This window comes from Panthera onca, chromosome A3, assembly GCF_046562875.1.
Source record: "Panthera onca isolate mPanOnc1 chromosome A3, mPanOnc1 haplotype 2, whole genome shotgun sequence".
NCBI classification, from domain to species: domain Eukaryota; kingdom Metazoa; phylum Chordata; class Mammalia; order Carnivora; family Felidae; genus Panthera; species Panthera onca.
The window spans coordinates 6,262,915-6,290,876 of NC_138341.1; the positions used below are offsets into that span (position 1 = coordinate 6,262,915).

The 27,962-nt window shown below is 49.5% G+C and overlaps 2 protein-coding genes across 2 annotated transcripts; one reads left to right on the top strand and one right to left on the bottom strand.

The window, feature by feature from the left end:
* Positions 1-6,140: 6,140 nt before the first annotated feature.
* On the bottom strand, positions 6,141-27,879 carry LOC145715327 (uncharacterized). The gene is made up of 7 exons (XM_081795118.1): positions 27,808-27,879; positions 27,436-27,536; positions 20,588-20,783; positions 20,307-20,382; positions 13,357-13,423; positions 11,046-12,001; positions 6,141-7,349 (listed from the first exon to the last, which is right to left on the bottom strand). The coding sequence occupies exons 1-7, from the start codon at positions 27,877-27,879 to the stop codon at positions 7,195-7,197; spliced, it is 1,623 nt and encodes a 540-aa protein (XP_081651244.1). The 3' UTR covers positions 6,141-7,194.
* Positions 7,680-10,118, top strand: ID2 (inhibitor of DNA binding 2). The gene is made up of 3 exons (XM_060647893.3): positions 7,680-8,155; positions 8,508-8,571; positions 9,361-10,118. Exons 1-2 carry the CDS (start codon positions 7,808-7,810, stop codon positions 8,562-8,564), a joined length of 405 nt encoding a protein of 134 aa, XP_060503876.1. The 5' UTR covers positions 7,680-7,807; the 3' UTR covers positions 8,565-8,571; positions 9,361-10,118.
* Positions 27,880-27,962: the final 83 nt, after the last annotated feature.

The window sequence follows — 27,962 nt, forward strand, 5'->3', positions numbered from 1 at the left end:
AAGAAATAGAAGATATAAAGAAGAACCAAATGGACACTCTAGAGCTGAAAAATACAACAGCCAAAGCAAAAACTCACTGAATGAGCAATAGACAGAACAGAAGAAAGAATCAATACATTTGAAAATAAAACAGTAGAAACCACCCGATCAGAACAACAGAGAGAAAGTAGACAAAAAAAAAAAAAAAAAAAATTAAAAAACAAAACAAAACAAAACAAAACAAAAAAACGGTACAGTCTTACAGACCCCGGATGGACTATAACAGAAGACCTAACATTTATGTCATCAGGATCTCAGGAAACTGGGGCTGAAAAAAATATCTGAAGAAATAATGGCTAAAATGTTTCCAAATTTGGCAGAAGATTTAAACTTACAGATTCAAGAAACTGAGAGAACCCCAAACTGGAAAACCACAAAGAAATCCAAGCCAAGATACATCATAAGCACACTTCTGGAAACTAAGGACAAAGGAAACAGAGACAAATACGGCCTTATTTACAGAAGAAAAAGCAAGTTGAACAACAGCGGATTTCTCATCAGAAACCCTCACAGCCAGAAAGAAGGAGCACTTGGCAAATGCTGAAAAACAAGAACTATCCACCCAGAAGTTTAGATACAACCAAAATATCCTCCAGGAACCAAAGGGCAAGCAAGACCTCTCAGATGCAGGAAATCTAAGAGCACTTGTCACCAACAGACTTACCCTGAAAAAAATGTCTACAGGACACTCTTGAAACAGAAAAGAACTGATGAGAGAAAGAATATTGGAACATCAAGAAGGAAGAAAGAACAAAGTAAACAAGTAAAAACGTGGGTAAATGTGACAGACTTTCTTGTCCTCTGGAGTTTTCTGAAACCCGACATCCTCAAGATGTCCAAGATGGCTCACTCTTGCCTAGTAGGCAAACTTCACTAACCATGGGGTTGACTTGAGAGGCTGTTGTTTACCAGAAGCTTCTCAGAATGCACTACATACAGTAAGGCTTGAAAAGTCCTCATGACAATGGAACACTACGTGGCAATGAGAAAGAATGAAATCTGGCCTTTTGTAGCACCGTGGATGGAACTGGAGAATGTTATGCTAAGTGAAATAAGTCCTACAGAGAAAGATAGATACCATATGTTTTCACTCTTATGTGGATCCTGAGAAACTTAACAGAAGACCCAGGGGGAGGGGAAGGAAAAAAAAAAAGGTTAGAGAGGGAGGGAGGCAAAACATAAGAGACTCTTAAAAACTGAGAACTGAGGGTTGATGCGGGGTGGGAGGGAGGGGAAAGTGGGTGATGGGTATTGAGGGCACCTGTTGGCATGAGCACTGGGTGTTGAATCTGACAATAAATTTCATATTAAAAAAAAAAAGAAAAAAAAAGGAAAAGTCCTCATCAGTTGTTAATAAAGGGTCGAGCTCGGTCTCTCAGAGTAAATTTCTCAGAAAGGCCTGAGAACAAAGTGTTTTTTACAAATTCCTAGCTGTGGGCACCCGATCGTCCAGGACTGCGACAACATTCAAGGTAAAAAAAGTAATCAATATCCCACCTGGGGTCAAGGTCACACACCTCTGCCTTGTCACAGGGTGATGTCCTGGGAGTGTGGGCCCACATCGGCCATTCATCTGTGCCTCGGTTTCTTCCTCTGTAAAACGGACACCTGCCTTTCCTAACTCACAGGCTGGAGATAAAGAGCAAAATAGGTGAGCTGGGCTAGTAAAGGATTAGCTATTTTTCCCCAATGTGAATGTTTAACCTCCCCTCAAAGAGGGCCATTGTGTGGTCCTTTTTTTCTCTGAAATGGAATGTCTCTGTGTTCCTCAGCCTCGGAGAAAAGCAGGCATGCTTACATAAAATGTAGGACTTAATTCACCCTCCTTCCAGGGTCCGCAGAACGGCCAACCCCAGCCCTGAAACGGCCGAGGCCCCTGGCGCCTGGGTCGGTGGTGCTGGGAAGACGGGTGGACCCCCAAGAGCTGACGGGGAGGGCCCAGGGGTCGCTCCTCGGAGTCTGCAGGTCCCCGCCCCCCTCGGGTCCCCAGCACTCACCTCCCAGAGGATGTAGCCCTATCCTGTGGCCTCCCCGCAGCCAGTGGCAGTGTTGGGGGGCTTGGAAACCCTTTGCTAGAGGTCAGTCCAACCAAAAAGGAGGAGGTCTGTAAATGGACCTGCGGGGTGGGGTGTCGGAAGCAGAATCTGGGAGTGAGAGCCACAAGGACTTGGGTGGGCAGGGAAGAGAAGGGCGAGCTAGTTTACAAACACAAGTCTCTCCACCAGCAACCCGAGAGGGCAGTGACCAGAACCACCCGAGCTGGCGCCTTCTGGAGGCCACCAGGGCCTCAGGCGATGGACAGCACGGGCCTCCCGGGTCGCGAAGGGCCTGCGCCTGGCCCCCGCCCCGGCCCCCGGCGGCGGCGGCGGCGGCGGCGGCGGCGGCGGGCCGGGACCTCCGGGCGCAGCGGGGAGGCGGCGGGAGGGGGACGCGCACGTGGTGCGGGGCGGACGGGTTCCTCCCCACTGAAGTCATGGACTTGGCGCGCAGACGTGGCTTCGGCCAACAAGGGGGTGGGGTGGGGGCAGGGAGCGCACAATGTGTTTCTTGTTAGGGACCCGCAAGCCGGGGCTCGGGTGTTGCCTTTGGTGCCGTATTATAATATTAAGATGTTGCTCGGTTCCGGACAAGCCCGCCCTTGTCGCTGGCTGGAGAGGGCCGCGGCGGGTTCCCACGGACGCCGCTGCGCTCGGGCGCGCGGAGGAGGCGCGGCGGCCGGGGATCCCCGCGGTGACCCGGCCTCCCCGCGGGGGCCGGGCCCCGCGACGCGCGCCTCGGGGTGGCGCAGACTCGGCGACGCCAGCCCCGCGCCCGCCGGCTCGCGGGCAGCCCGGGATTGTTTTCTAAGACCTTATCTCTTGCTCGAGTTAATTTTCTTTTTTAATTTGGTGACCGGAACAAAAAGCCACAGGACAGTCCTTTGTGAAGGCCGAACGCAGCCACACATCGGGGTACTTCACAGCATTTGTAACTAAATAGGTAGCTAAATAGGTCCCTCCGCCAAATTTCCCAAACTCTGCTTTTTTTTTTTTTTTTTTTTTTTTTAACGGAGCTGAAAGGTGATCTCCCTACCAGGAGATCAGACGGTGGAAAGCAATTGGATTTAGCACGGCGTTTTTCCTGGTGCTCTCGGGCTCTCTGGGCCGACAGGACCGCGCGCCGGATCCTAGAAGGAATTATTAGGGCCGGAATCGCGGCGGGCGGGGGTGCCTGTTAAAGCCTTCGTGGTAGCCGAAGCGCTTTGTTAATGCAACTCATTAGCCGTGAGCGACAAGGAGGGGAAGAGGCTAGGCGAGTCTTCAAAAATACCCAAAGAGAGAAAAATAAACATCCTCTTGTTTGCTTTTTGTGGCTTTACTCCTTTTCCTCCCCTCCCGTGGCCCCCCTCATGTAAGGCTGTCTTAAACCCAAATTCGGTTATCTGGTTTCAGGGTAAGGGCTCCCTCTTGCCAAGGTATTAAATAAACAAGTAGAGCAAAAACTTGAATCCTTATGTAATCCAAATGCTGTTTCCTCGAAAACCACAACAAACTCTGCTACACCAGATAACACGCTGGGAACGGTCGTGCCCCCACCCCAGCCCGTTTCAGGGCCAGCAGAGGACATCCTTGCCCAGGAGCTCCTCTCCAGGACAGACGATAAGTAATTGCTACTAACACTGAACTGCAGATGAGCCCCCTTGAGGGATCCGGATGCCGTAAACTGTCCCGGAATGTTGGCATCTGGCTCTTAAAATGGAACTTTCCCTAGAGATAAAGCCGGGACCGAGCAGGCGTCTGCGTCCGCGGGCTGGCTTGGAAGTTTCTGGCCTCTAGACGCTCCCAGTTGAAAACGCAGCTTTGGAAAGAGGCTCAGTCGGCCCCGCTTTGTAGTGGTAATGAGGGCGCGGACGCGGGTCCGCTGGCGCGCGCGGCTCGGAGCCGCGGACCCCGGGGCGGAGGGTTGGGGGGTGCTGTTCTGGAAAAATCTGACGGCTCCTAGCGCAGCCTCCAAGGGCTCCGAGGAGGAAAGCAGGGGCGGCGGGGGGCGGGGAGACAGCGGGGGCGGGGAGGGGGTCATTCCAAGGTATTTTTAGGAGTCCAGCATCAAAGTCATCCCCGCGAAGATCCAAAGGAATAAATAAATCTCGCCGTCCGCTGAGACCGTCACCTTCTCCCCATCCGCTCCTCCCTCGCGCCAGCCCCACCCCGAACGCCTCGGTTGCAAAAACAAATAAAATGAAGCAAAACCTCTTGCTTTGGCAACCTCTAAGCCACGCTATGCCTCTTTCGGCAAAAGGAAGATTTCTTTCTTCTCCCTCTCCCGGCTTTTTTTTTTTTTTTTTTCCTTCTTCTTCTCCCCCGACTCCCACCCCCGCCCCCGCCCCTTCCTGTTCTCCTCGGTCCCCTCGCCTTCCCCCAAATCGCTCGAAACTTAAGACGTGCGGCGGCTGCAGGTGCGCGCGGGCCGGGCGGCCCGGCCGGGGCGAGCCTGGGACGGCCGGGCCTCGCAGGCATTGATCAGCTGGGCGCGCGCGCTGAGTGACGGCGCGGTTGCCATGGCAGCCGCCTGAGCGGCGCCGCGAGGACAAGGCTGCAGGGCGGCGTGAATGGGCGGCGTCACGCGCCTGGCGCCAGAGAGTCTGCTCCGGGGCTCCGGCTCCGGCCCCGCCGCGGCCTGGCCCGCGCGCCGCCGCCGCCGCCGCCGCCGCCGCCAATTCATCACCTGTCAGGGATCACTCGGGGGGTCACGGGCGGAATGGACACAGCTGTGAGAACAAAACCGGGGGGAAGAAAGGCGAGCGCTCCCAATTGCGCCAGATGTGCAGGGAGGGCCCTGCCCCCCCCCTCCGCCCCCCGCAGGCTCCTCCCGCCCCCCGTTGCATCACGCGGGGATTGCAAAGGCGGCCCGGAGGCCCGGCGCGCCCGGCCCGGAGCTGCTTCCGATTACGGCGAGGGGCCGGACACGCTGGGAGCCGCCGGCCGGGCCGGGATGGAGACGGAGTGAGTTGAGCCCTGGAGCCCGGTCAGGGGAGCCTCCAGGGTGGGCGTGTGGCTTTAAACGGGGGGGGGGGGGGGGGGCGTCCCAGCGCGTGAGCCGAGGGGACGGTGTCTCCACCCCCACCGGAAGCCCTTCGCACCTTCCCGCCACCCACGGATCGAGCAAGTCCAGGGCCCTTTCTGCAGCTGGGACCATTTGAACTTCAGAGGCCTCCCGTGCAAACCCGCAGAGACGCCAATTGACAGATTTTTTTCAGTGCCTTGTCACCCACCCCGAAAACGCTCCCACACCCCTTCTTCCCCACGGAAACATCATTTTAAAGGTAATTTCGCGTTGGGCTTGCTGAGACCGACGTACGAGGAACTCGGGCCTCTTTTTTTTTTTTTTTTTTTTTTTTTTTTTAATCATTAACTTCTTCAGCCTCGTCATCCCCTTAAAATGGTCTTTCAGTGGACGTGGAACCGGGTGGCGTGCCGGTCGAATTCAACACGATCGGGCCGACTGGACGCTGACATGGCAGCGGAAGAAAGAAAGCACAAAACTTTCACCATATTCAGCAGTTTTGCTACATCAGGGTAGAGAAATGATCGCGGGAGAAGACCCTGCCTTCATCCACTCGGCGAGTGCGCAACGCTCGTTACGAACCAGCCCGGAGCCTGGCTGTTGGGATAATGAGGCTGGCACGGATGTTAACATACGGTGTCCTTGGAAAAAGCTAGGAATGCGTCAGTATCGCAGAGTCGCAGTGTCCAAGAATCACAAGTAATAATTTGAGAATCCCAAAGATGTTTGTTTACATTGGCTATTATTGTAAAATAGTCAAAGTATAACATCATGAACCAAAATAGTGTCAAAACAAAATCTGTTCCACTGTGGCACGTATGTGACAGAAACACAGGCACACAAAGTACATCAAAAGGCTCGCACCGTGGGGGGGCTCGGCATTAAATCACTTCCAGACTGAATATGGGAGGAGAGGTGGTCAAGCGAACGCTGTCCGGAGCACAGTCGTAGGCAGCTCTCGGGGCCAGGCCCTCAGCAGATTTCTCGGCGGGTTCGGGAAAGCGTCCCCCTCCATGCCCCGAAATCAAGTGACTTGGTTTTCTGAAAGCGACATCCACCTCAGCACCCACCACCAGACCGCCTGGCCGAAGAGATACCCTGGGGCAGGCACATGGCTCGGGCGGGCGTCCAAGAGACAGGCTGGCCCACCAGCCGAGAAATTAATGATTAATTGAAGGGGAAAACGCAGGTTCCCCACGACTAAGCTTTGCTTCTTTTCTGATCTGCCCCCTTCCTTTTTCTTAAACGCAAAGAAGGTGAAGATTGAGGGGAAAAGTAAACAGGGTACTTACAAATATTACCTTTTTCTCGGGTTCTCTACAGTCTTGTATTCTTAGGGAAATGGGATTTTCAAAACACAGCCGATTTACTGTAGTCCTCAGTTAAATCAGAACTATGTGTGAATTAACCGGAAGGTATTTAAATAAGCTGCAAACTTTAGACTGCAGGAAGAACTTCCTAAAGATTTACAGAGGGAAAGAAAAGGAAAAAAAAAAACAAACCCCAAAAACCTGAAGCTGCATCCAGTACTAGGGCTGAAAGGATTTCAAACCTCACACATAACAATTTTTTTAAGTGGGAAGACTTCGGTCAACGGCTAGAGCCACCTCCCTTTCGCAAAACTTAAAAAATACTATCAGTGCTGGAATGTGGCACGAGAAATCAGGATTTGTGCATAATTAATCACGTTACTTCGCCACCCACACTGCAAGGCACAGACCGGCAGCCTCTCAAGGGCAGTGTATGTAAATACAGCTTCGCTATGCAAATGTTCCTAATGATTTCCGATTAATGGGATCATTATAATAGCCCTGCCTGTTCTAGAAAAGGAACCCCGAAAGTGTCCAGCCACTCAGAGCTCCATAGCGATCGGCACGGTTTCCAAGAAGTACTCATTTTACTGAGTTGACAATAGTGCCTCCCGTGTTGCTCCCAGTTGCACGATCCCACACTAAACCTGTCGTGGAGAGGGCGCGTGGGTGCTTTTTGTTTTGCTTTGCTTTGTTTTGTTTTGTTTTGACATAGCTTAGCCTCATCTGGAGACCGAACTCTACGCACGTCTCTCGTCAATGGCAAACTTATTTGCGTTTTCACTTTCTTCAGCAATGCTTTCTATCCGATGACATTCCGCGGGTCGCAGTGAACGGTGACTTTCCCTCTGCTGTGCAGAGCCTGCCGGTGTCGCCGTGGTTTTAGGGCTGCTGAAACCTCCAGGGTGTGGAAGGCTCCGTCAAGGGACACCCTAGGGCGAGGGTACTGCCTCACCCCTGGAATTAGAATAAAGATGCACATTTGGACTCCTGGGGTCCCCCCTTCCCCTCCTCCCCCTGGCCTCCTCCGGCCTCCCCTCCTCCGCGGCCCTCTGCTCCCCTCCTGCCCCGCGCTTACTGTACTCTATTTACCACCCCAGCTGGGCTCGCGCCCGCCCCGCCCACACCGCGGGGATTGGCTGCGAACGCGGAAGGACCGAGCGCTCGCCCCGCGCCCGCGCCCGCCAATGGGGGCGCCCGCGCGGCCTGATGGACGCGCCGGCTTCCACCAATGGGAACGCAAGGAACCCGGATCGTGTGCCCCCGGCGAGTGCCGATAAAAGCCGCCCCGCCAGGCTCCCGGCTTCATTCTGAGCCGAGCCTGGTGCCCAGCGCAGGAAGCTCCGCAGGCGGCGGCGGCCTGAGCTCCTGGGCAGCCCGCTCCCTCCCGGTCTCTCCTTCCCCGCGCGGTCAGCATGAAAGCCTTCAGTCCGGTGAGGTCCGTTAGGAAAAACAGCCTTTCGGACCACAGCCTGGGCATCTCCCGGAGCAAAACCCCGGTGGACGACCCGATGAGCCTGCTGTACAACATGAACGACTGCTACTCCAAGCTCAAGGAGCTGGTGCCCAGCATCCCGCAGAACAAGAAGGTGAGCAAGATGGAAATCCTGCAGCACGTCATCGACTACATCTTGGACCTGCAGATCGCCCTGGACTCGCACCCCACTATTGTCAGCCTGCACCACCAGCGACCTGGACAGAGCCAGGCGTCCAGGACGCCGCTGACCACCCTCAACACGGACATCAGCATCCTGTCCTTGCAGGTAAGACCTGCTCCCGGTGCCCCCGCCCGCTGCCGCGCACCCCAGTCATCGCCTGGGCTGCCGCTCGCAGACCCATTGTCGAGACGGCCGCAGTCCGTGACTTACCGATGAGCTAATTAACTAAAAAAAAAAAAAAAAAAAAAAAAAAAAAAGCAAATCTGCTATAGATCGAGCGGTGCGTGAAATTGCTGATAAGTTCTGACACGTTAATGCATCTGTCTTTGATTCGGATTGTAGCATAAAACGTGCTTAATGAAACTTGCTGTTCTATGGATTACTTTAAAAAAAAAAAAAAAAAGCTCTTTCTCCTTCAGATTGTCTAACATCGCCGTTTATCCCCTTTCTCTCGCAGGCGTCTGAATTCCCGTCTGAGTTAATGTCAAATGACAGCAAAGCGCTCTGTGGCTGAATAAACGGTGAGTGTTAGCTTGTGCCTCCCGTCCGGACACCGCCTCTTGGAGAGAGAGAGAGTGTGTTTTCATTTGTGTATCTGCAAAATTGGGGATTTTGTAAATGAATGTGTACTTCAGTCGTATTGCACGTAGCACACTGCCTGTGCCTACGAGCTATGAAGGGGCTCCTAGCTCTGATTACTCCAGATCACAGAACATTTTCCTTTTAAACGCAAAACACAAAACAAAATACCAGTAACTTAAGTGTGAAGGCGGCTGGGGAAAATGCGTGTTGGCCTCTGCCACACACGGAACGCCTGGCTCTCCCGTGCTGGTGCTCTGGTACTATGAGGTACTACCCTGCACGTAATTAATCTTATCACCACAAATTCCGTAGAGATCCTCCTTCCCTAAAACTTCGGCCCTCCTGAGACTCGGCCAGCCCAGCACTGCCTGCCTGCGCCTCAGACCCTGTGATGTGGGATTCCGACTTCCCTATCTGCTAACTAAAGGGCTGTTTTCAATCAAATAATCGTTACAAGAAGCAGACTGGCGCCCGCGAGCACCGCTGTTGGAGATCCAACTAGGAGACTGCGTTGGGAAGTTTCTCCCCGGAGTCTCTGCTGTTTTACTGTTTAATTTTCGCCGTGGAGGCCGAGTGTGTGTGTTGCATCTGGACGCCAGGGTTTGCCCAATCTTTGAGTGTTTGGTGGTTAAATGTTCAAACTGCGGCTTCCTCGTGGCGCCAGTCTGCCCGCCTCTGCCCTTAGGTTCCGTTCTCCTAAAACACGCCTCTCCCCCAATCTTTTGCAGGTGGTCATGACTTTTCTTTTCTTTGCACAACAACAACAAGTCCACAGGATCTTTTAACGCGCTGAACTTATTTTTCAACCATTTCACGAGGAGAACAACAAGTTGAATGGACCTTTTTAAAAAAATGGAAGGAAAACTAAGAATGATCATCTTCCCCAGGGTGTTCTCTGACCTGGACTGTGATATTAGTTATTTATGAAAAAGACTTTTAAATGCCCTTTCTGCAGTTGGAAGGTTTTCTTTATATACTATTCCCACCATGGGGAGCGAAAACGTTTAAAATCACAAGGAATTTCCCAATTTAAGCAGACTTTGCCTTTTTTCAAAGGTGGAGCGTGAATACCAGAAGGATCCAGTATTCAGTTACTTAAATGAAGTCTTTTGGTCAGAAATTACCTTTTTGACGCAAGCCTACTGAATGCTGTGTATATATTTATATATAAATATATATATATATTGAGTGAAACCTTGTGAACTCTTTAATTAGAGTTTTCTTGTATAGTGGCAGAGATGTATATTTCTGCATACAAAGTGTAATGATGTACTTATTCATGCTAAACTTTTTATAAAAGTTTAGTTGTAAACTTAACCCTTTTATACAAAATAAATCGTGTGTTTATTGAATGGTGATTGCCTGCTTTATTTCAGAGGACCAGTGCTTCGATTTTTATTATGCTATGTTATAACTGAACCCAAATAAATACAAGTTCAAATTTATGTAGACTGTATAAGATGATAATAAACATGTCTGAAGTCAATACCTGAATTCTGAATGGTTTTTAAGATCTCCCTCTCTGTCTCCACTCGATTTAACCATCACTGCCACCACCCCCTAAGCCTTGGGACTTGTATGCAGAAGAAACTCCTTCTTATCAGATGTGTGGTCCAGTGCGAGCACTTTGGGGGCAAAGCGCTAATGTGCTTTAAGACAGCTGACCGGGCTGGGGAAACAGAAGTCTTAGTCCTGCAAGGAACTAGTAGTTCTGTGCCTTGGGGCTGAGTTTCAAACCAAGGAGCTGCTGTGGCAGTGACTCCTAGGAGTTAGAGCATTCACACTAAATGAGTCTGGAAGGACTGCTTGGCTGAGTAGGTGTTCAGACACTTTTGGAGTATCTGAAACTGCTTGTAGTTCAGGACATGACTTAAAAGAGTTAGGGGAAGGGCGAAAAGACCCCTGGGTGCTAACTGCTTGCTCCCGGTGACTGTTTGCCTGCAGGAATTCAAGCCGCAGCGTGGCCCCGGGCGCTCCCGGCCTCCCCAAGCTTCCCCTGTACCTTCTCCACCTGGAGCTCGCCCAGGCTCCTGGAGACTGGGCCTGGGCGGAGCCCACTTTCCAAGACAGGTGGCCGTTAAATCGCCCTTCACCCTTGACTGCACCCCTGGACTGCCCTGCGAAGGAAAAGAGGGAGGGAGGGGAGAAAGGCCTTCTAAGTCACAGAAAAAGTACCAGCGCGCTGTTTCCATGTAGCCCTCACCTGGCAGCTTTTGGCTCCTGCTTTAAAACAGGTAGCTGACGCGGACAGATACTTAAAATTCGTACGTATGCAAGAATTCCCAAACTGGAAGGAAGACACTTCCTTAGGTGTGTGAGGGTGGGGTGGGAGGTTCTGGAAGGCCGGCCCGAGGTGGACGGGGAGCGGAGAAGGAAGGTGGGGAGGACGGGCGGGTGGGGATGGGTGTCTCACCTGGGGCCACGTTCTCAGGCCCAGCCCAGCAGGTGTTTGGGTGGCGCCACCTTGTCTGCGCTGGCGGCGGTGGCGTTTCCGGCCCTGACCTGGAATCCGTCACGGAGAGCGCGGGGCCAGGTGCGGAGGGGCGGCCTCGGGCTCTCGGCCCAACTTCGCCCTCGCCCGGCTCCCGCGTCCTCTGCGGCGGTCGCGCCCGACCCCGCTTCCTCCCGGGGGGGGGGGGGGGAGGGGGGGGCGGGGCGGCGCCGGGGACCCGGGCGGGGCAGCCTCCGACGCCACCAGCGCCCCGCCCGGCGTCCGCGCCGCAGGTGAGCACGTGCTCTGACCGGGGCCGTCGTTGTTGTTGATAATCGTACCGACGGGGACGCCGGCTCTGCCCGCCACACCTGGGCGGGACGGGGCGTGCCGGCGCAGGCCGCCCTTCGGACCTGCCACCTGATGTCCGGCCACCTGTCGCCGGCCCGCCCAGCGCCCCGCGCGACGAGCAGGGGCGGGAAGCACGAGGACGGGTCGCTGCCCCCCCCCCCGCTCCCGCCCCCACCCCATCCTGTCCTCCGGGGACGACAGGGTGGGGGCGCGGACGCCGGCTCCCGGTCGCCCCCAGCCTCTCGTGGTCCGCTCGGACCGGCGAGAGGACCAGACCCGGACGGCAGGTCCCGTGCAAGGGCTCGCCGGCTTTCCAGAGGAAGCCGTGCGGCCGGGGTGGGGCTCGCGAGCACCTGCGCGGTCCCTGGAAGCCGGGGACCGTTTGCAACGTTTGGACGACGACCCAGAGTAGCAGCACCGTCCAGGAAAATCGGCACCTTTCGGAGGAGGCTTTCGGCGGCGGAGCTCCGGCCACTCGTCCGGGTCCGGCCGGTGGAGGTCGGGCGCCACCTGCTGGCCGGCGCCAGGAAGGCGGCTCGCGAGCGGGGTTTTCGGGGCGCTGGGAGGCCGAGGGGCGATAGCTGGAGCTTCAGGGGGAGAAACGCACGGAGAAACTGCCTTTTGAAAACGGGTTATCAGGAAAGAGAGCCTCTCTAGCATGTGTACAGTCGTTTCCACTGTGTTTTCTTCTTATTTCGTCTTCTTACCTACTTCGCAACTTAGGATCCCCTTTTGCAGATTAGTATCCACTGCCACTAGGTGCTGTCTTGGATGTTAATAAAAGTATCAGACTTGACCCCCCGGGAGCAGAGAGACTACAACTGGATTGTGGAGAAAAGTGAGTTGTGAAGTCGAATGAAAGCCAGCGTGTTTTCGCTTCTTTTCCTTAAATCTTTCAATGTGTTTTTATTTTTTCTGAATAACCTCAGCCACGACCTCCAATATTGCGTTAAAGGACTAGGAGGTGAGAGGGAGCGTCCTTGTTTTATTCCAGATCTTAATGAAAACAAGTCAGACTTTCTCCATGATGCATGACCCGGCTCTAGGATTTTGTGATGTTATGTAGTCTTGATCAATTTTAGGAAGAACCCTTTAATTGTTAGCTGTTTTTTGTTTTGTTTGGGGGGGGATTTTGACTCACAATTCGGGAATGAATTTGGTAAAATATATGTATTCTATTTATTGATACTATTTTCCTTTAGAGTCTTAACACTGATTTTTCTGATGTGAATCGGCCTTGCATTTATTCTGTAATAAATCCTACTTGAACATGATATATGATTACTTCTTACACACACTGTCGGATTCTGTTAGCCAGTATTTTACTTGGAATGTTCTAGAATACAATGGAGCCTGTGGTTTCTTTTCTTGTGCTGTCCTTATCTGGTTTTGGAATCGAGGTCACACTAACCTCAAACGATAAATGTGTGGGTCAGTTTACATTTTAGTTCTCAAAGCCACGGATAAATCTTCGAAGTTAGGCAAACATGTGGTCTCTCCATTCTACAGAAGCTGTCCTCAGAGACACCAAGGGAGTGACCAAGGGCATGCGGCAGTCAGCGGACAGACTCGGTCCAGTGTTTTACTCAAATGGGGAAGACTTCTGAGGACAACGATGTAGACGTTACCAGGGAATAGTAACCTATAGTCACTAAACACCTGTTTCCTGGAGCTTTTTTGTTGTTGTTCAAGGATAATTATTTATGGGGTTTCCACGCTGTGGGTGCACAGCTCCAGGGCAGTCCAAATCCGTGTCAGCCTGACTCACCACACGCCCTTCTGATTCCTAATGCCCTCTGCTACTGGAAGGGAGTCTCCAGGCTCTGTCTTTCCCGGGTGATGGTTCTGCTAAGGTCCCAAACGTCTATTTCCTCATAAAGGTGATCTGAGACCGAGGCAAGATTTGTCCAGAAGCCCAACAGGTATTTGGTTTAGTGCTGACCATGGGAGTAGCCACTTGGAGGAGAACCGCCCCTCACTGCCCCCCGACGGCAAGAACCGGGGGAAGTCTGCAGAGACGTGTGGACAGAGAGCTGAACACTGGCGCGTTTGGCTTGTTTCCAATCATTTGCTATTAAAAATCAGGCCACGTCCGGTGGCAGTTCCTGAGTGGGGGTACCAAGCCCGGCACGGGGGCACTGACCCAACAGGAATCGGAGGCGAGGTTTCACTCCCACGGGAAGCAGGACATTGGCAGGGAAACCACTCTTGAAGGCCTGCCATGTCAGTGTGTAGACTAAATTACTCATCCTGGACGATCTTGGGGAAGCCTGTCAGCCTGAGGTCAGGAGGGGAAAGAAACATCTCCCTTGAAAATTTGGAGCCAGGGGTCTGCCCTCGCAGGGAGTGGAGATTTAAATCCATGGGACCCAGACAGTCTGCAAAATTCTAATGCTGATAAATTAACATAAAAATGCTTCCTGGCTGGTGATGCCCCTGGGGTGTTTGGCAGGAGTAAGGGCAAAAGTTCTCCAGAGTGAGAAGCCCTCAAGACTAACCACCCCAAATCCTCCTGTTTAATGGCTTGCTGAAAGTAAGTTTACAATTAAAAACTTTAGATGCTACTGAAAACCAATTTTCGGTGAAAGAAAGATTCAGTAGATACAATGAAGAGAAAGATTAGAAACCAAAGAACTATATAGGCTCAAAGGTGAGGATAACTAAAATGATTCGAGAAAAAGAAATAGAAGAACGAATTAAAAACATAAGAAAATCGCAAGGTACAGTTAACCGAAATTGAAAACTCAGTGGAAGGTTAAAACCCAGATTAAAAACTACTGGAGCTCTTCTACATGCTAACAATGAACAATCTGAAAAGGAAATTAAGAAAACAATTCCATTTACAATAGCATCAAAATGAATAAAATGCCTAGGAATTAATTTAGCCAAGGATGCGGAAGACTTGCACAATGAAAACTATAAAACACGGCAAAAAGAAATTAAAGAAGACGTATATAAGCAAAAAGGCATCCCACGCTCAATGAAATGGAGGCTTGAATATTGTTAACATTTCAATACCACCCAAACTACAGATTCAGGGCAATCCCCGTGAAGACTTCAGTGATATCTTTTACAGAAATAGAAAAACCCATCCCACAATTTAGATGGAATCTTAAGGGACCCTGAACAGCAAAAGCTTTCTTGAGAAAGAAGAACAAAGTTGGAGAACTTACAGTTCCTGGTTTCAAAACTTATTACAAAGCTACAGCAGTCAAAACAGTGTGGTACTGGAAGAGGGACAAACGTATTGACCAATGGAACAGACTAGAGAACCCAGAAATAAACCCTCACATACATGGTCAAAGGATTTTCGACAAGGATGCCAAGACCCCACCATAGAGAAGGGCTGGTCTTTTCAACAAACCGGACATCCACATGCAAAAGAGCAAAGCTGGACCCTTCTCTAACACCATAGACAAAAGCTAACTCAAAATGCATCCAAGACCTCCACGTAATGGCTAAAACTATAAAAGTCTTAGAAGAAAACATATGGCATAAGCCTCACAACTTTGGAATTGGCAATGACTTTTTGGATAGGACACCAAAGGCACAGGCAACAAAAATAAAAGTAGGCAAATTGGACTTTGTGAAAATCTACAACCGTGCCTCACTAGACGCCATCAAGAGAGTGAAAAGGCAACCTACAGAATGGGAGAAAATCTCTGCAAATCATACGTTGGATAAGGGATTAATAGCCAGCATATACGGAGGACTCCTAAAACTCAACAACATAAAGAGAAACAATGCAAAAATAGGCAAAAGAGTTGAAAAGCATATCTCCAAAGAAGATCTAGTATGGCCAGTAAAACACGAGAAGATGCCCCACATCCCTAATCATCAGGGAAATGCAAATCAGAACCATAATGACATCTCATACCCATTAGGATGGCTACTATCACCAAGAGAAAAAAAAAGCAGAAAATAGCAAGTGCTGGGAGGATGTGGAGAAGTTGGAACTCTTGTACACCGTTCGTGAGAATGTAAAATAATACAGCCGCTGTGGAAAACAGTAAGCATGGCGTCGCCTCAAGAAAATTGAAAAATAGATTTCCCATATGTTCCGGCGGCTCCACTTCTGGGTATGTACCCAAAAGAATTGAGGCAGGGTCTCGAGGAGACTTTTTGTGTCCGTTTTCATGGCTGCATTATTCACGGTAGTTAAAACACAGAAGCAACCCACGTGTCCGTCAGCAGACTGAGTGGATAAGCCGCATGTGGTGTCTACATACAGTGAAACACTAGCCTCAAGAAGAAAGGAAATTCCAACATCTGCTCTAAGATGAACCTTGAGGATATTATGCTAAGTGAAATAAGCCAGTCGCAGAAAGACAAATGCTATGTGATTCCATTTATATGCGGTACTTAGAGTGTCAAAATCACAGAGACAGAAAGTAGAGGGGTGACTGCCAGGGGCTGGGGGAGGGGAGAAGAAAGGAGGAGCTTTGCAGGATGAGAGGGTTCTGGAGACAGATGGCCGTGATGGTTACACAACAGTGCGAATGTACTTAATACCTCTGGACGACACGCTGAAAAACAATTACGATGGCAACTTTTACGTTATGTGTGTTTTTACCACACACACAAAAATGTGTAAGCTGCTAGAGAGAGAATTCATGAACTCAGAGATGGAGCTGAGGAAATAACCCAGAGCACAGCAGAGAGATAGAGACCTCAAAGAGATGAAATCAAGGACGGGATGGAAAAGTCCAACACATAAGGCAGTCTCTACCGAAGGTCATGGCAGTGGAAGGGTGTGCATCACAGCCAGCAGGCAACTCGGACTTGAACATTAGACATGTCTAAGCATCACACAAGCCTTTAGTCAAGCCAATGGGCCACACACACATATGTCCTAAATCTGAAAAAGAAGAAGGCCTTCAACACAAGGGAAAGAGTTCACAGGTGATACAGTGGCCTTTACACATACAAATAGATGGTCCGTTCCATTCGTAGGGAGATAACAGCAAGTGCAAAGACACCACATGAGATACCAGTTCTCACCCAGCAGATGGACGAAAGTGCAAAAATGAGCATGCACTCTGTTAAGACCGGGGGTGAGGGGAACGGTCTTGTCCATTGTTCATGATAAATGGTAGAGCCCCTGTGCAGGGGAACTGGACACCAGCCCGTGAGATTCTGCGTGCATGGACAGTTTCACCCAGCTGTCCCACCCAAGGGATCTATGCCGAAGTTACACTTGCAGAATAGGAACTAGTTTGTGCCTCAAGTTAACACATGTGGCATTATTATTTTTTTTAATTTTTTTAATGCTTATTTGTTTTTGAGAGAGCGTGAGCAGGGGAGGGGCAGAGAGAGAGAGAGAGGGAGACACAGAATCCGAAGCAGGCTCCAGGCTCGGAGCCGTCAGCACAGAGCCCGACGCGGGGCTCGACCCCACAAACCGTGAGGTCATGACCTGAGCCGAAGTCCGCCGCTTAACCGACCGAGCCACCCAGGGGCCCCTGGCATTTTTTTTTTTCTTTAATAGTAAATGATTGGAAACAAACGCCCACCAGTAGGGGGCTGGCTGGCAATTCTACAGCACATTCATGAGCAGCGTCGTGACGGGGAGAGCTGTGTGCTTTCCAGGGTATAACGCCCAGTGGAGAGAGCATCACACAGAGCCATGCGCGGAACAGGCTGTTGTGTCAGAAGAAAAGCATACTATACACGTAGAGATTCGTGTTTGTTTACATTTGTAGAGAAACAGAAGATAAACCAAAAACCAATTGAAACAGCTATTGATGGAGGAGGGGGGAGAAATGTGATGTTTCTAAATGTATCTTGTCGTATAGTTTTGATTGTAATGTAAATGTTTTTAATCAAAGAAAAGAGCAATATACACAACTTTAAAAGTAGAACAAGTGTACCTAGTCGTATGTCAGGTTGGTGGTATATCCATATCAAGAAAAGAATTATCCCAGCTGACTTTAGGACACAGAAGTTTTACTCGACATGCCCAGTGGAGATGTTCTAAGGACAGAAAGAGCTGCAAAGAGGGGGCTCCCGGGTGGCTCAGTCGGTTGAGAGTCCAACTCTTGATTTCGGCTCAGATCATGATCCCAGGGCCGTGGGATCGAGCCCCATGTGGGACTCCACACTGGGAGTGGACCCTGCTTGGGATTCCCTCTCTCCCTCTGCCCCTCTCCTCTGCTCGAACTCTCTCTCTCTCAAGCAAATAAACATTTTTTTAAAAAGAGCTGCAAAGAAACCATAAAGGTCACTTAGTTGTCATATTGTTAGTAATAATCTTGATATTGTTATCTTTAAACTGGTAAATATATAAGATAAGCAAAGAAGTAATTATACTTAATCTCTTTCAGTGTCAGAGAGATTAGACACAAATAAAAGTTAAAGAAGTAAAAGCCCAGAACTCTTATATTTGAACTGACAATATCAGTTGAAACTCACTTCTCTTAAAAAATATTTTTCTAGCATTCCACTGAAAATGCCTAGAAGCAATGGTAACTTGGCAGTAATAAGCACCCCCTTAAAATCAGTTTGTGTTCTCCGATACCATTAACCACAAGAAGTAAGCAACATTCCTTGGAGAAAGGACTGATGCCCAGTCCAGGACAGGAAGTAAAAATGATAAAGATAGACAAAAATAAAGAGATGACAAAAATAGAATAAAACTCTTTGGGTCCCAATGGAAGATTCTAGGGCACCAACTCATTTTAAAAATTGATAATTAAAGGGAAATTAAAAAGCGTTCACCCTGCCTTCCCAGTACGAGTCGTATGTCAGAAAACTGTAAAAGACAAAATTAGCAAACCATTTTGCAGCCCCCAAGTCCCAGGGAACGCAAGGACCGCGACGTGTCACATAGTTGCTGATTCAGGCAACGGTCATCAATGGTGAGCGGAATCATTAGGTGAAAGATTGATGCGGGATTTGATAATGAAATGATCTGGCTGTTTATAAGGAAATGATTGCTTGAACCCCTGGGTCAGTCACTAAAAATCCAGACGAGGGACCAGGAGATGCTTCCTGGCGTGCAGTCAGAGGGACACAGCATCACTCGCGAAACAGTTGTAGGAAAACATTTATTTCTAATAACCCAATCTGAAGTAATACAAAGCCTTCAGATCTAACCTTCTTGTCTATGGAAACGGGGGTGGGGGTGGGCGGGGAGCAAGTGAAATTATATCACAAGGAAGCGGGCAGAAGCCCAGAATGGGGACTTCCTCAGGACGACGGACCCGGCTTTGTCTACACGGCAATGATATTAAAGCAGAGCTCGTGGGGAGGACGGGGGAAGAGCTGTCCTCAAGGAAGACGACATAGGAAATGGAACAGCCGAGTGCAATGAGTGAATCTCGTTCAGCTTCCTCGACTCTCAACAGGCAACAGTTTCAGACAATCGGAGAAATGCGAATGAACGCGGGGCATCGGATGATGTTAACGGATTGGTTGGGTCGGTGTGAAATAGAATGACCCTGTCCTTTAAGATGCGTCCTGACGTATTTACACGTGAGGTGTCTCGTATTTGCTTTCAAATAGTCCAGGCAAAGGAAAGGGGAGTGAGGCACACGACACAGGCACGGCCAAATGCCGCTGGCGTCCCCGCTGAGCGATGGGCACAGGACTGTCCTCTGTGTTTGGAAATGCTCTGGAAATGTCTGGAAATGTCCTCTGTGTTTGGAGCCGCGGGGCAGAGAGACTCCGTGCTATGCTTACTCTGGCACAGGGCCCTTCCCTTCTCCAAAGTCTCTGCCCTCCTGCCACGTGGCCCGACTTCCGTGTTCCCTCCCTCGAGATCTACCTTGGCCTGTAGCGCAAATGAACTCTCCTCCGTCACCTGGCTCAGCTGCCGTTCAGAGACACCGCTCTGCGTGCAGGACACCTGTCATGAGTGTCACCGACAGGCGGCAAAGAAAAAGTCCACGAGGCCCAGAAATGCCCCGGGGGCCTGTCTCTCCTCCCCACGGTCATGAGCAGAGGAGAACAGTATGTGTATTTCCGCATGTGTGATTACGCCTTCCTTGTAGAATATGGTCCTGGTTTTAAGTAAGTTTCCACCTAGAAACAATGCTGTAAGGTGTGTTTTAAACATACAGTCTTCTAAATAAGTTCCATCGGTTCCGGAAGAAAGTTCTTAAAAACTCACGCATTCCTTCAAACTTTTATGTCTCGGAAAGTCCTCCGGAAGCTCTATCAAGAAAGGAAAAGGGAAAGGCCCTTCTTAAGGTTCTAATTTTACCGGAATTTGCCAAAGCCTACCAGGGGAAGAGAATATTCCAAAAACGCTTAACTGAAACTCTGAGCCCCTAAAGTGAAATATTTGAAGGAGCAAAAAACCTCAAATTTAAAGGTAATCCATACTGGTTGAGTCAATCCAGTTTAAAAATGTCTTGACTGGGAAAGCAATTTGTGAACAAGCGTGTGAGGCCCCGGTTTTGTAGCTGACGGTGACTTCTGAGAATCATCCCGAAGTACGTATGAGCCCTGGAGGGCTGCCCCCGAGAATTCCATCTGATGAGGAAGCAACCCCAAACCACACAGGGACAGGGCTACGCAGCAGGACACGTCGAGCTCATTTTCAGGGCTCTACGGTCTGTGAGGACCACACCGCGTCCTGCCAACACAGGAGACGCTTCTTTCCGGGGAACGATCTCCGATGTGCCAAAGGGGTTACGTTCACTAACTCAGTTATTGCGCATTTATCGAGTGCCGCCTGTGTGCCAGACATCGTTCTAAGTGCCGCGGACCCAGCAGACCAGACAGACGGGGACCCCTGGCCCGAGTTCCAGCAGTGAGACACGGACCATATACAGGTAAATTCCGTCATATGAGAGGGAGGTAAGTGCTAGGAAGAGAAATCAAGCAAGGAAAGTCTGCAAGGTGAGCCAGGGTTGAAGTTACTGTCTCTGGGCTCCGAGCCCGCCTCACCAGGCTCAGCTTTGGGGGTTCGGTTGCTCTGCGGCGCGGCGGCCTCTGGGTGGCCAGTAGGGGTGGGAAAAGGCACCTGCAGGCGGGAAGGGGACGAGAGAGGGCACCCGCAGGTGTGGGGCGGCGGGACTCACGGAAGCCACGCCCAGCACTCAGCTTTCCCGCAGCACCTGGAGGCCCTTTGCAGCTTCTCAACACCTGGAGAGCTGGCCGACCGCCCCCTCCCCACCCCACCCCACCCCTGCCCTCCCCTCACTGATTCCAGCCCCAGCGAGCAGCACCTGGTCCTCAGGGGATCTGGGGGCCAGGCCCAGGGCACCCTCCTCCAGCTCAGAGGCCCCCGCACCGGTGAGGGTCACCCCCTTCTTAGAGCTTCTGAGGGTTAATTCCAGCCGCCCGCTTTGTGTCCTCGGCCCAAGCCTGGAGATGCTTCCTGCGGTGACCACCTCGGTGATGCCTGACTGTTCTTTGCTTTTGCTTTTTTCGGTTACTGAGTTAGTACTTTATACCTAGTTAACAGTTTTATTCTTTCCGCTAAAGTTCGGGACTGGACCCTGACGGGTACACTGGGCTCTGGCACCCCATGGCCTCTCCTGTACGACTCGAAATCCACACCGCTCAGAGGAGAGACACCGCGGGCTCTCACCAAGTCTTGGATTTAAAATAGAATTTTAGGGGCGCCTGGGTGGTTCAGTCGGTTAAGCATCCAACTTCGTCTGTGAGGTCATGATCGCACAGTTCCTGGGTCCACCCCCACGTTGGGCTCTATGCTAACAGCTCAGAGCCTGGAGTCTGCTTCAGATTCTGTGTCTTCCTCTCTCGATCTGCTCCCCCCCCCCACCCCCACTCACACTGTCTCCCTCTCTCTCAAAAATAAACATTAAAAAATTTTTTCTTAAAGAAGTGATAAAATAGAACTTCAGTTATGTGTTAGTCCTACATTGCTGTATAACAAAGTACCCCCAAACTTAGTAGCTTAAGACAACAAATGTGTAGGACCTTGCACAGTTTCTGAGGGTGAGGAATCAGGAATGGCTTACTTGGGTGGCTCTGACTCAAAGTTTCTCACCTCAAGGCTTGCCCAGGTTGGGGAATCAGCTTCGGACTCGCTCACGTGGTTGCTGCTGGCCTCTGTTCCTCACCAGCTGTTGGCCGAAGGTCTTAAGTTCCTTGACACATGGGCTTCTCCAGAGGGGTGCTCACAGCATGTCGGCCAGCTTCCCCCAGAGTGAGACAGAGAGAGAGTGTCCAGGGCAAAAGCTCAGAAGTGACATAGCACCACGGTAGGTCATTCAGACCAACCCTGGTACAATGGGAGGGACCACAAGGGCGTGGGGTGTGGGGTGTGGGCACCGGGAGTGGGCGATTGCTGAGGCCATCTTGGAAGTTGGCGACACAAGCTCTATCCATTAGACACTTTGGGCTTTGGGGTGGGGCGGGATCGGAGCCAGCCTGGGTGTCCCGAGTCCGGTGCAAATCAAGAGACTTCAAAACCTGAGCAGAAGCTATAATCCTCCGTAGGTCCTACAAGTGGGAAATGGCTAACTCCTTACCGCAGGCACCATTTTAGAAGCTCTTTGGAAACATTTGGTGGAAATGGCAGGGATAATTTTGGCTGTGTGACTCCTCCAGGCATATCTTGCTTTGTCACTAAAACTCTCAATTTAGGAATTATGCTGGCATTTTCTCCAGCTGCTGAGATGTCTAGATGTCAATGGTTTATATGTGTCTTTCTTAGTTATAGCCAATATATTTCAAACTTATTAACCAGACCGCAATTAACTTGGCTTCTTAACCAAAGGAAAAAAAAAGCATATTAAGTAACCACACATCATAGAACATCATCCCTCGTTAGATCGTTTCCCTTTTCCCAACTATTACTCCCAGCTGATTGAACACCCAGTCCGAAATAGAACCTTGGGCCAACGAGGTAAATAATATCTCCACTTCCACAATGGCAGAGAGAATTTTGGCATATCTGAAAGATTAGGTAAATAGATCTAAAACCATACTGCTAAATCGCTTTGGACTTGAAATGATTATTCTAACAACTCACGGAATGGCGAGGTGTCATCGCCAAGGATAAAATTGAGAAGCGCTTCCCCCACCCGGCTATACTACGGACGCAGCTTGTCTAGGAGGAAATACTTTAATTACTGGAAACACACACAATGGATAGCGTTCTCCAGTCCCATCATAGAAAGTGACACCCTTCAAGTAGTTAAGCAGAGAAAGAGATCAAAGTTCTGGAAGTGTTGAAAGCGGCTCTTGGGCCATTTCCACCCATTTATACATAGGAAGGTGGTAGTTCTGATGTGGCCTCTACACAGATAAAGATAGGCGACTTGAATCCTAAATGTTATGTTGATATGCAATCTGAAAATAGTATATATATTGAAGATTTTTTATACACTTCCACATTTTCAGTGTAAGGCCTTTACATTCTTAGTTATAGGCAAGGGCCCAAGTTTTCTGAGATTCCATAGCCAAATCATCAGTGAAATGGAAGGAAAAACACACACACACACACACACACACACACACAAACCTCTTGCTGGAAGCCATATGCAAGAGAAAGATGGTGACAGTGTCTGAAAAGAAAGCCATTTCTATTTTTTACATCTTTTTTTCACTATAGTGAGGGTGTAAATTTTAACTGACATGTTCCAACCAAGTGAAAATCATTCCGGGGGGACAAATGGACGCGATCCCACACGGAAAGTACGCTGAAGGCTTCAATGTTGAAGGAGAATATCTACTTGACTTCAAATAGTTTCACCCAAGACAGGTTCCGGCCCCACGCTACCCTCACGGGAGCCTCGAGGAACACAGAGCTGAGGTCGAGGCCATGGAAGAGCAGCAGGAGGCGGGGTTCACCCGGTGCCTCCACTCCCCGGGAGGTACAGGCGGGTCCCTGCACTAAGTGGCCATCAGCATCACCAGAAGCAAAGCGACGGATCCGTTGAGCTCCAGCACGCGATCTAGAATCCTCCCGCCCTGGAGGAAGATCAGTTCCCTAAAATCAGGCTACGGTGCACCCAGCAGAGTTGTTCTTCCGTCCGTCTTCCGCCATGATGGTGTCGTAGGACAGTATTTGTCTTCCTGGTCCCCATAGTGATCTGTGTGGCACTTTGTTCTGCGAATGGCTGCAAAAATATTCTGGTCCCACGTGCTCTTCTAGAATCTTGCCACTCCAGCGACAAGGGGTGGGGTCCGTCTTCTGCCCTTGAACCTGGGCTGGAGTTGGTGAACGCAAAAGAAGAGAAGCTCTGTGAATCGCAAGGCTCATTCGTTCACGGAAGGTCATACAACTCCGGCCTGGTTCTCTCTGTCTCTGTCTCTGTCTCTGTCTCTCTCTCCCGTCCTCTCTCAGTCTCAGGACATTCACCCTTGGAACGTACCTGCCATTTTGTGAAGAAGCCCAAGCAGCGGAGAGAGACCAGGCGTAGGTATTGCCATCCAGGTAGTGACTGCCATCCCAGCTGACGTGACATCTGTCACCCACCAGACATGTGAGAAACCCTGTGAGATGCCTCCAGACCCCGCCACCATCTGACCATAACTGCATGCAAGACCCTGAGTAAGGACACCTGACTGAGCCCAGTCAACCCCGCAACTGTAAGAAGAATGTCATATATATATATATATATATATATATATATATATATATAATATAACATATAAATACTGTTTGTGGCATTCAGTTTGGGGTGATTTCCTACTTAGCAATTGGTAACCTGCACATGGGCTGACAAGGTAAGACATCACGCTGTTTAAGAATTATAAGCTTCGGGGCACCTGGGTGGTTCAGTCAGGCATCCGACTCTTGATTTCAGCTCAGGTCATGATCTCGTGGTTCGTGGGTTCGAGCCCCACGTCGGGCTGTGCGCTGACGGTGCAGAGCCTGCTTAGAATTCCCTTTCCCTCTCTCTCTGCCTCTCCCCTGCTCTCTCTCTCTCTCTCTCTCAAAAAATAAACTGAAAAAAAATTTTTTAAAGAAAATAAGCTTCAAATAATCTCCTTCAAGGACTTTGAAAAATCATATATCTGCCCACATTTTTTTAAGTTGGCATCTAAAATTTTTGTTATGTGTTCAAATGGCTGTAAAATAAAATTTCACACAAAATTATTTCATTATTCTCTTAAGTACATCCATCCACTGGAATATCAACATGGTTTGACAGCCATTATCACACGTGTTTAAATACAAGACGAGATCTTCTTCAGGAGTCAAAATTCTCGCATTGTTTCTTTTTCTCCTTGGACTAGTGTCTCTATTCCACTTCCCCCCAAAGTTTTATCCTAATATACGTTTGCATTTGAAAATCATTTCTCACCCTATTATGCCTTCCTGCAAAAAAAAATGTATGTATGCACTTACATATTGCAATTCTAAGTGTTTTTGTTTCCAGTTATTACAAAAACATTCCTCAATGCTTAAAAATCTTTATAAACATTTAAGATAATATTTTACAGAAAATATATCTCTAAACACGATGGATAAAACCAGTTTTCAGTTAGTTTAAGTCTGCACAGATGAATATTACTATTGTATAGAACAAGACAGAGTTCAACATGAATTTTAATCCCTGTTTGTATTTGTATAGATTTAAGTGCCAAGAAACCTCACTCACATAAATAAGTAGATAGAATTGGAAGCGGTTTTGATAGAGCAATGTCACTGATTCTTTCAACCTCTTCCAAGTTTAATGCTAGAAATTGCATAGCAATTCACTCTCAAACTTTATTTTTAGTATTCTATACCATGACAACCCGGTTACATCTAGCTTCCATTTTATTGGTAGCAAAGAATTGGAAATCACTTAGCTTGAACATTTCCCAGGAAAATATTCTGGAGATTGAAAGGAGGAGGGGAGGGCTTTCAATGGTGACGGGAAGACTGTCAGCCAGCCTTCTGCTTTGCATCCACTTTCAACCTCCACCTCTAGGGGGCGACCCTGGGCTTTGAGGACTTGGGAGCACCTTTTACCCTCCCCTTCCATGTCCCCCCCCCGCCGCCCCACACACACACACCAGCTCTCTTCTCTGGGATACAGCTTGTCTCTCTGCTTTCGAGACTTCAGTATGTGTTGAATTCACTCACTGCGTCACCCCCGCCCCCCCTTTCTGGGCTCCTGTCCTTGCAGGCTGACATGTCAGGATACAGAGGAGGAAAGAGCTGCCTGTGATCATTCTGTTCTTATCTGGTATCGAAGGACTAGACTCACCCAAACACATGTCTTATGCTCTAAAGACGAGCCTTGGGTGGAAATCATTTCCACGGGAACAGCATAATTTTTTGAATAGGCTCAGTGACAGATTTGCTTTATTGAAATTTCCAAAAGTCATTTGCAGAAAAGGCCTCAATTAAGCAAGGCTCTTTATGGGATGTTCTGTAGAGTACTGTCCTGCACCCTCCTCGAGGGAAAAAGAGTTTGGGGCAGGATATAGTTGGAAGAGATTGCACACCATTCCCTCTCCAGAAGTTTCCAAATATACGTTGCAAGTTTTAATAAATTATGGAACAAAGGAACCTATTTGATTGGATTTTCGAAACGCATCGGACCACAAATCCAGTTTTTTGTGTGATACTTGCTAATACCCTCACATAACCAGCCTTCCACAAACATCCAGGGAAAGGCTAAAGTCAGAGAAATTTGGTGACAGACTTTGGTAAGAAACTGTCCAGCTGGGTCCTGTGTGTAGCGAAGCCAACAGATCGTGTTCAACTCTCCGCTTTGTGAAGCATCCCGCCGACCCTCAGTGTGTGTGTGTGTGTGTGTGTGTGTCGGGATGGATGGACTGTTGACCTCCGGTTTGAACCATCCCACGGATGGCAGAGAGACAAAGCAACGTGCTCTTTCTTTGCGATTTGACATGTGTACTTCGGGGGGATATCGGGAATGTTGTAATTTTCCAGTGCAAACTTTGACATTTTGTTTCTGGGTCATGGAGAAAACACCATCTCTCATCACCAATTACTGTTTTCCTCAAATCCATGCTATTTTTGTCCCGTTTCCTTTGAAAGACCAGAACAAATGCTAAGCCCTTGCTTTCTCCTGTCATTCAAATGCATGGCACAGATTTTTTTAAAAGTCTTACCTTGTGTTCAAGTTGTCCTTCAGAACATGGGAGTTGCTCTCAGAAGTTAACTCCTCTCCCAGCACGTGTCCCCCGGGCTAGAATCATAGCCCTTACCTCTGTCGTGACCATGTCACGGACTGACTGTTCACTTGGGTGGTCATTGACATCATCTATACCTGGTTTAATTTTCAGGGTCACACTCTCGCTTTTGATGTCATTTATGCCCAATCAGATCTCTTTTTATGTATTTACACTTTACATGAAAAATTGACTTCACATGTTCGTTGATTTTCTTCACTCCAACTAATAGCCCCTTCTTTTTAGGCCAATGCATTGTAATGAATTCCTCTATGTGTTAAGCCCACTAGAACAAGATTAGTTTAGACAATGTTGAGATTAATGCTGCTGCAAGTCAAAACAAGTCCCCACACGCTGGAATACATGCCGAGTCTGATTTTTTAATCTACAAAGTAACGGTGTTAGACTTAAATCTTTTCAGGTCTCTTTGGAGAGCTTTATGCTTCTGTATGTGGCTAAGCTCAGCACTCATCTGAGTCATCTATCATTCATTAAATTTATCAAAAATTTTTGAGATTCAATCATTTTTCCATTTATTGCAGCTCCTTCAGTAATAAACTCTGTTAACTTGCTAAACGCCAAGTTGCGAGTTTGACGCTTGTCCCAGCGCCTGGCCTGTGGTCGTGGCCGCATGCACGATGGCACAAATGAACACGCCCTTGGGTTGTGAAAAGTGTCTAAGCTTCAGGGGAAACCCCAGACAATTGCACTTCAGTAGAAGATATTGTGTCGAGAAGGTAGGGCATTTTGGCATGTGAGGAAGAAAAGAGGAGGCACCTGAACATGGGACGAAGAGAGAGAGAGGACAAACCCACAAAAAGACCGTCTGTGAATTTAGTTTCGTGAAGATCTTTGCGATACTCAGGAAAACCCAGGAAAGTGGCCAACTCTTAGCTTACAGACTGATTTGCACAGGAGTAGCACGGGGCCATATTTTGAAGGGCCTTGAGCGTTCATGGAAGCTCACCGGAACTGGATATTTGGCATGGCGGGAGAGGCATTGCCACTGTCGGGCAGGAAACGATGAACGCTGTGTTTTCGGAGGCTCCATTGGTACTTGTGTGCAGACTGTAATGACGAAGGGAAGGTGTGGGAAGCAGGGGATGGTGGGGGCCAGAGTCAAGGTGAAGGGACCCTAAAGGGACAGTCTGGAGAGCCACTACAGAGAACAGCTAAGAGCTTGGTGATGGATGGGGTGAGGGAGTGGGAGAGACAGGAGGCAGAGATAACTCAATTTCTGAGCCCGAGTAAGGGGATAATTATGGCACCAATGACAAGGAGGAAAACACTGCAGGGAGAGTTGGTTTGGGGGACAGTTCCGAGTTCTGTGTTAGCCCACCTGCACGGGAGGGGACCGGCCACATGTGGGTGCACTGTTCCTCTGATGCTGGGGGACGTGGAGGTCTGGCATTGCGGGGCTTGCGGGGCACACACACGTTCTCCCGGTCACACCTATCACAAGGACAACGACTTGGCTCACAGCTATTTTCCCCT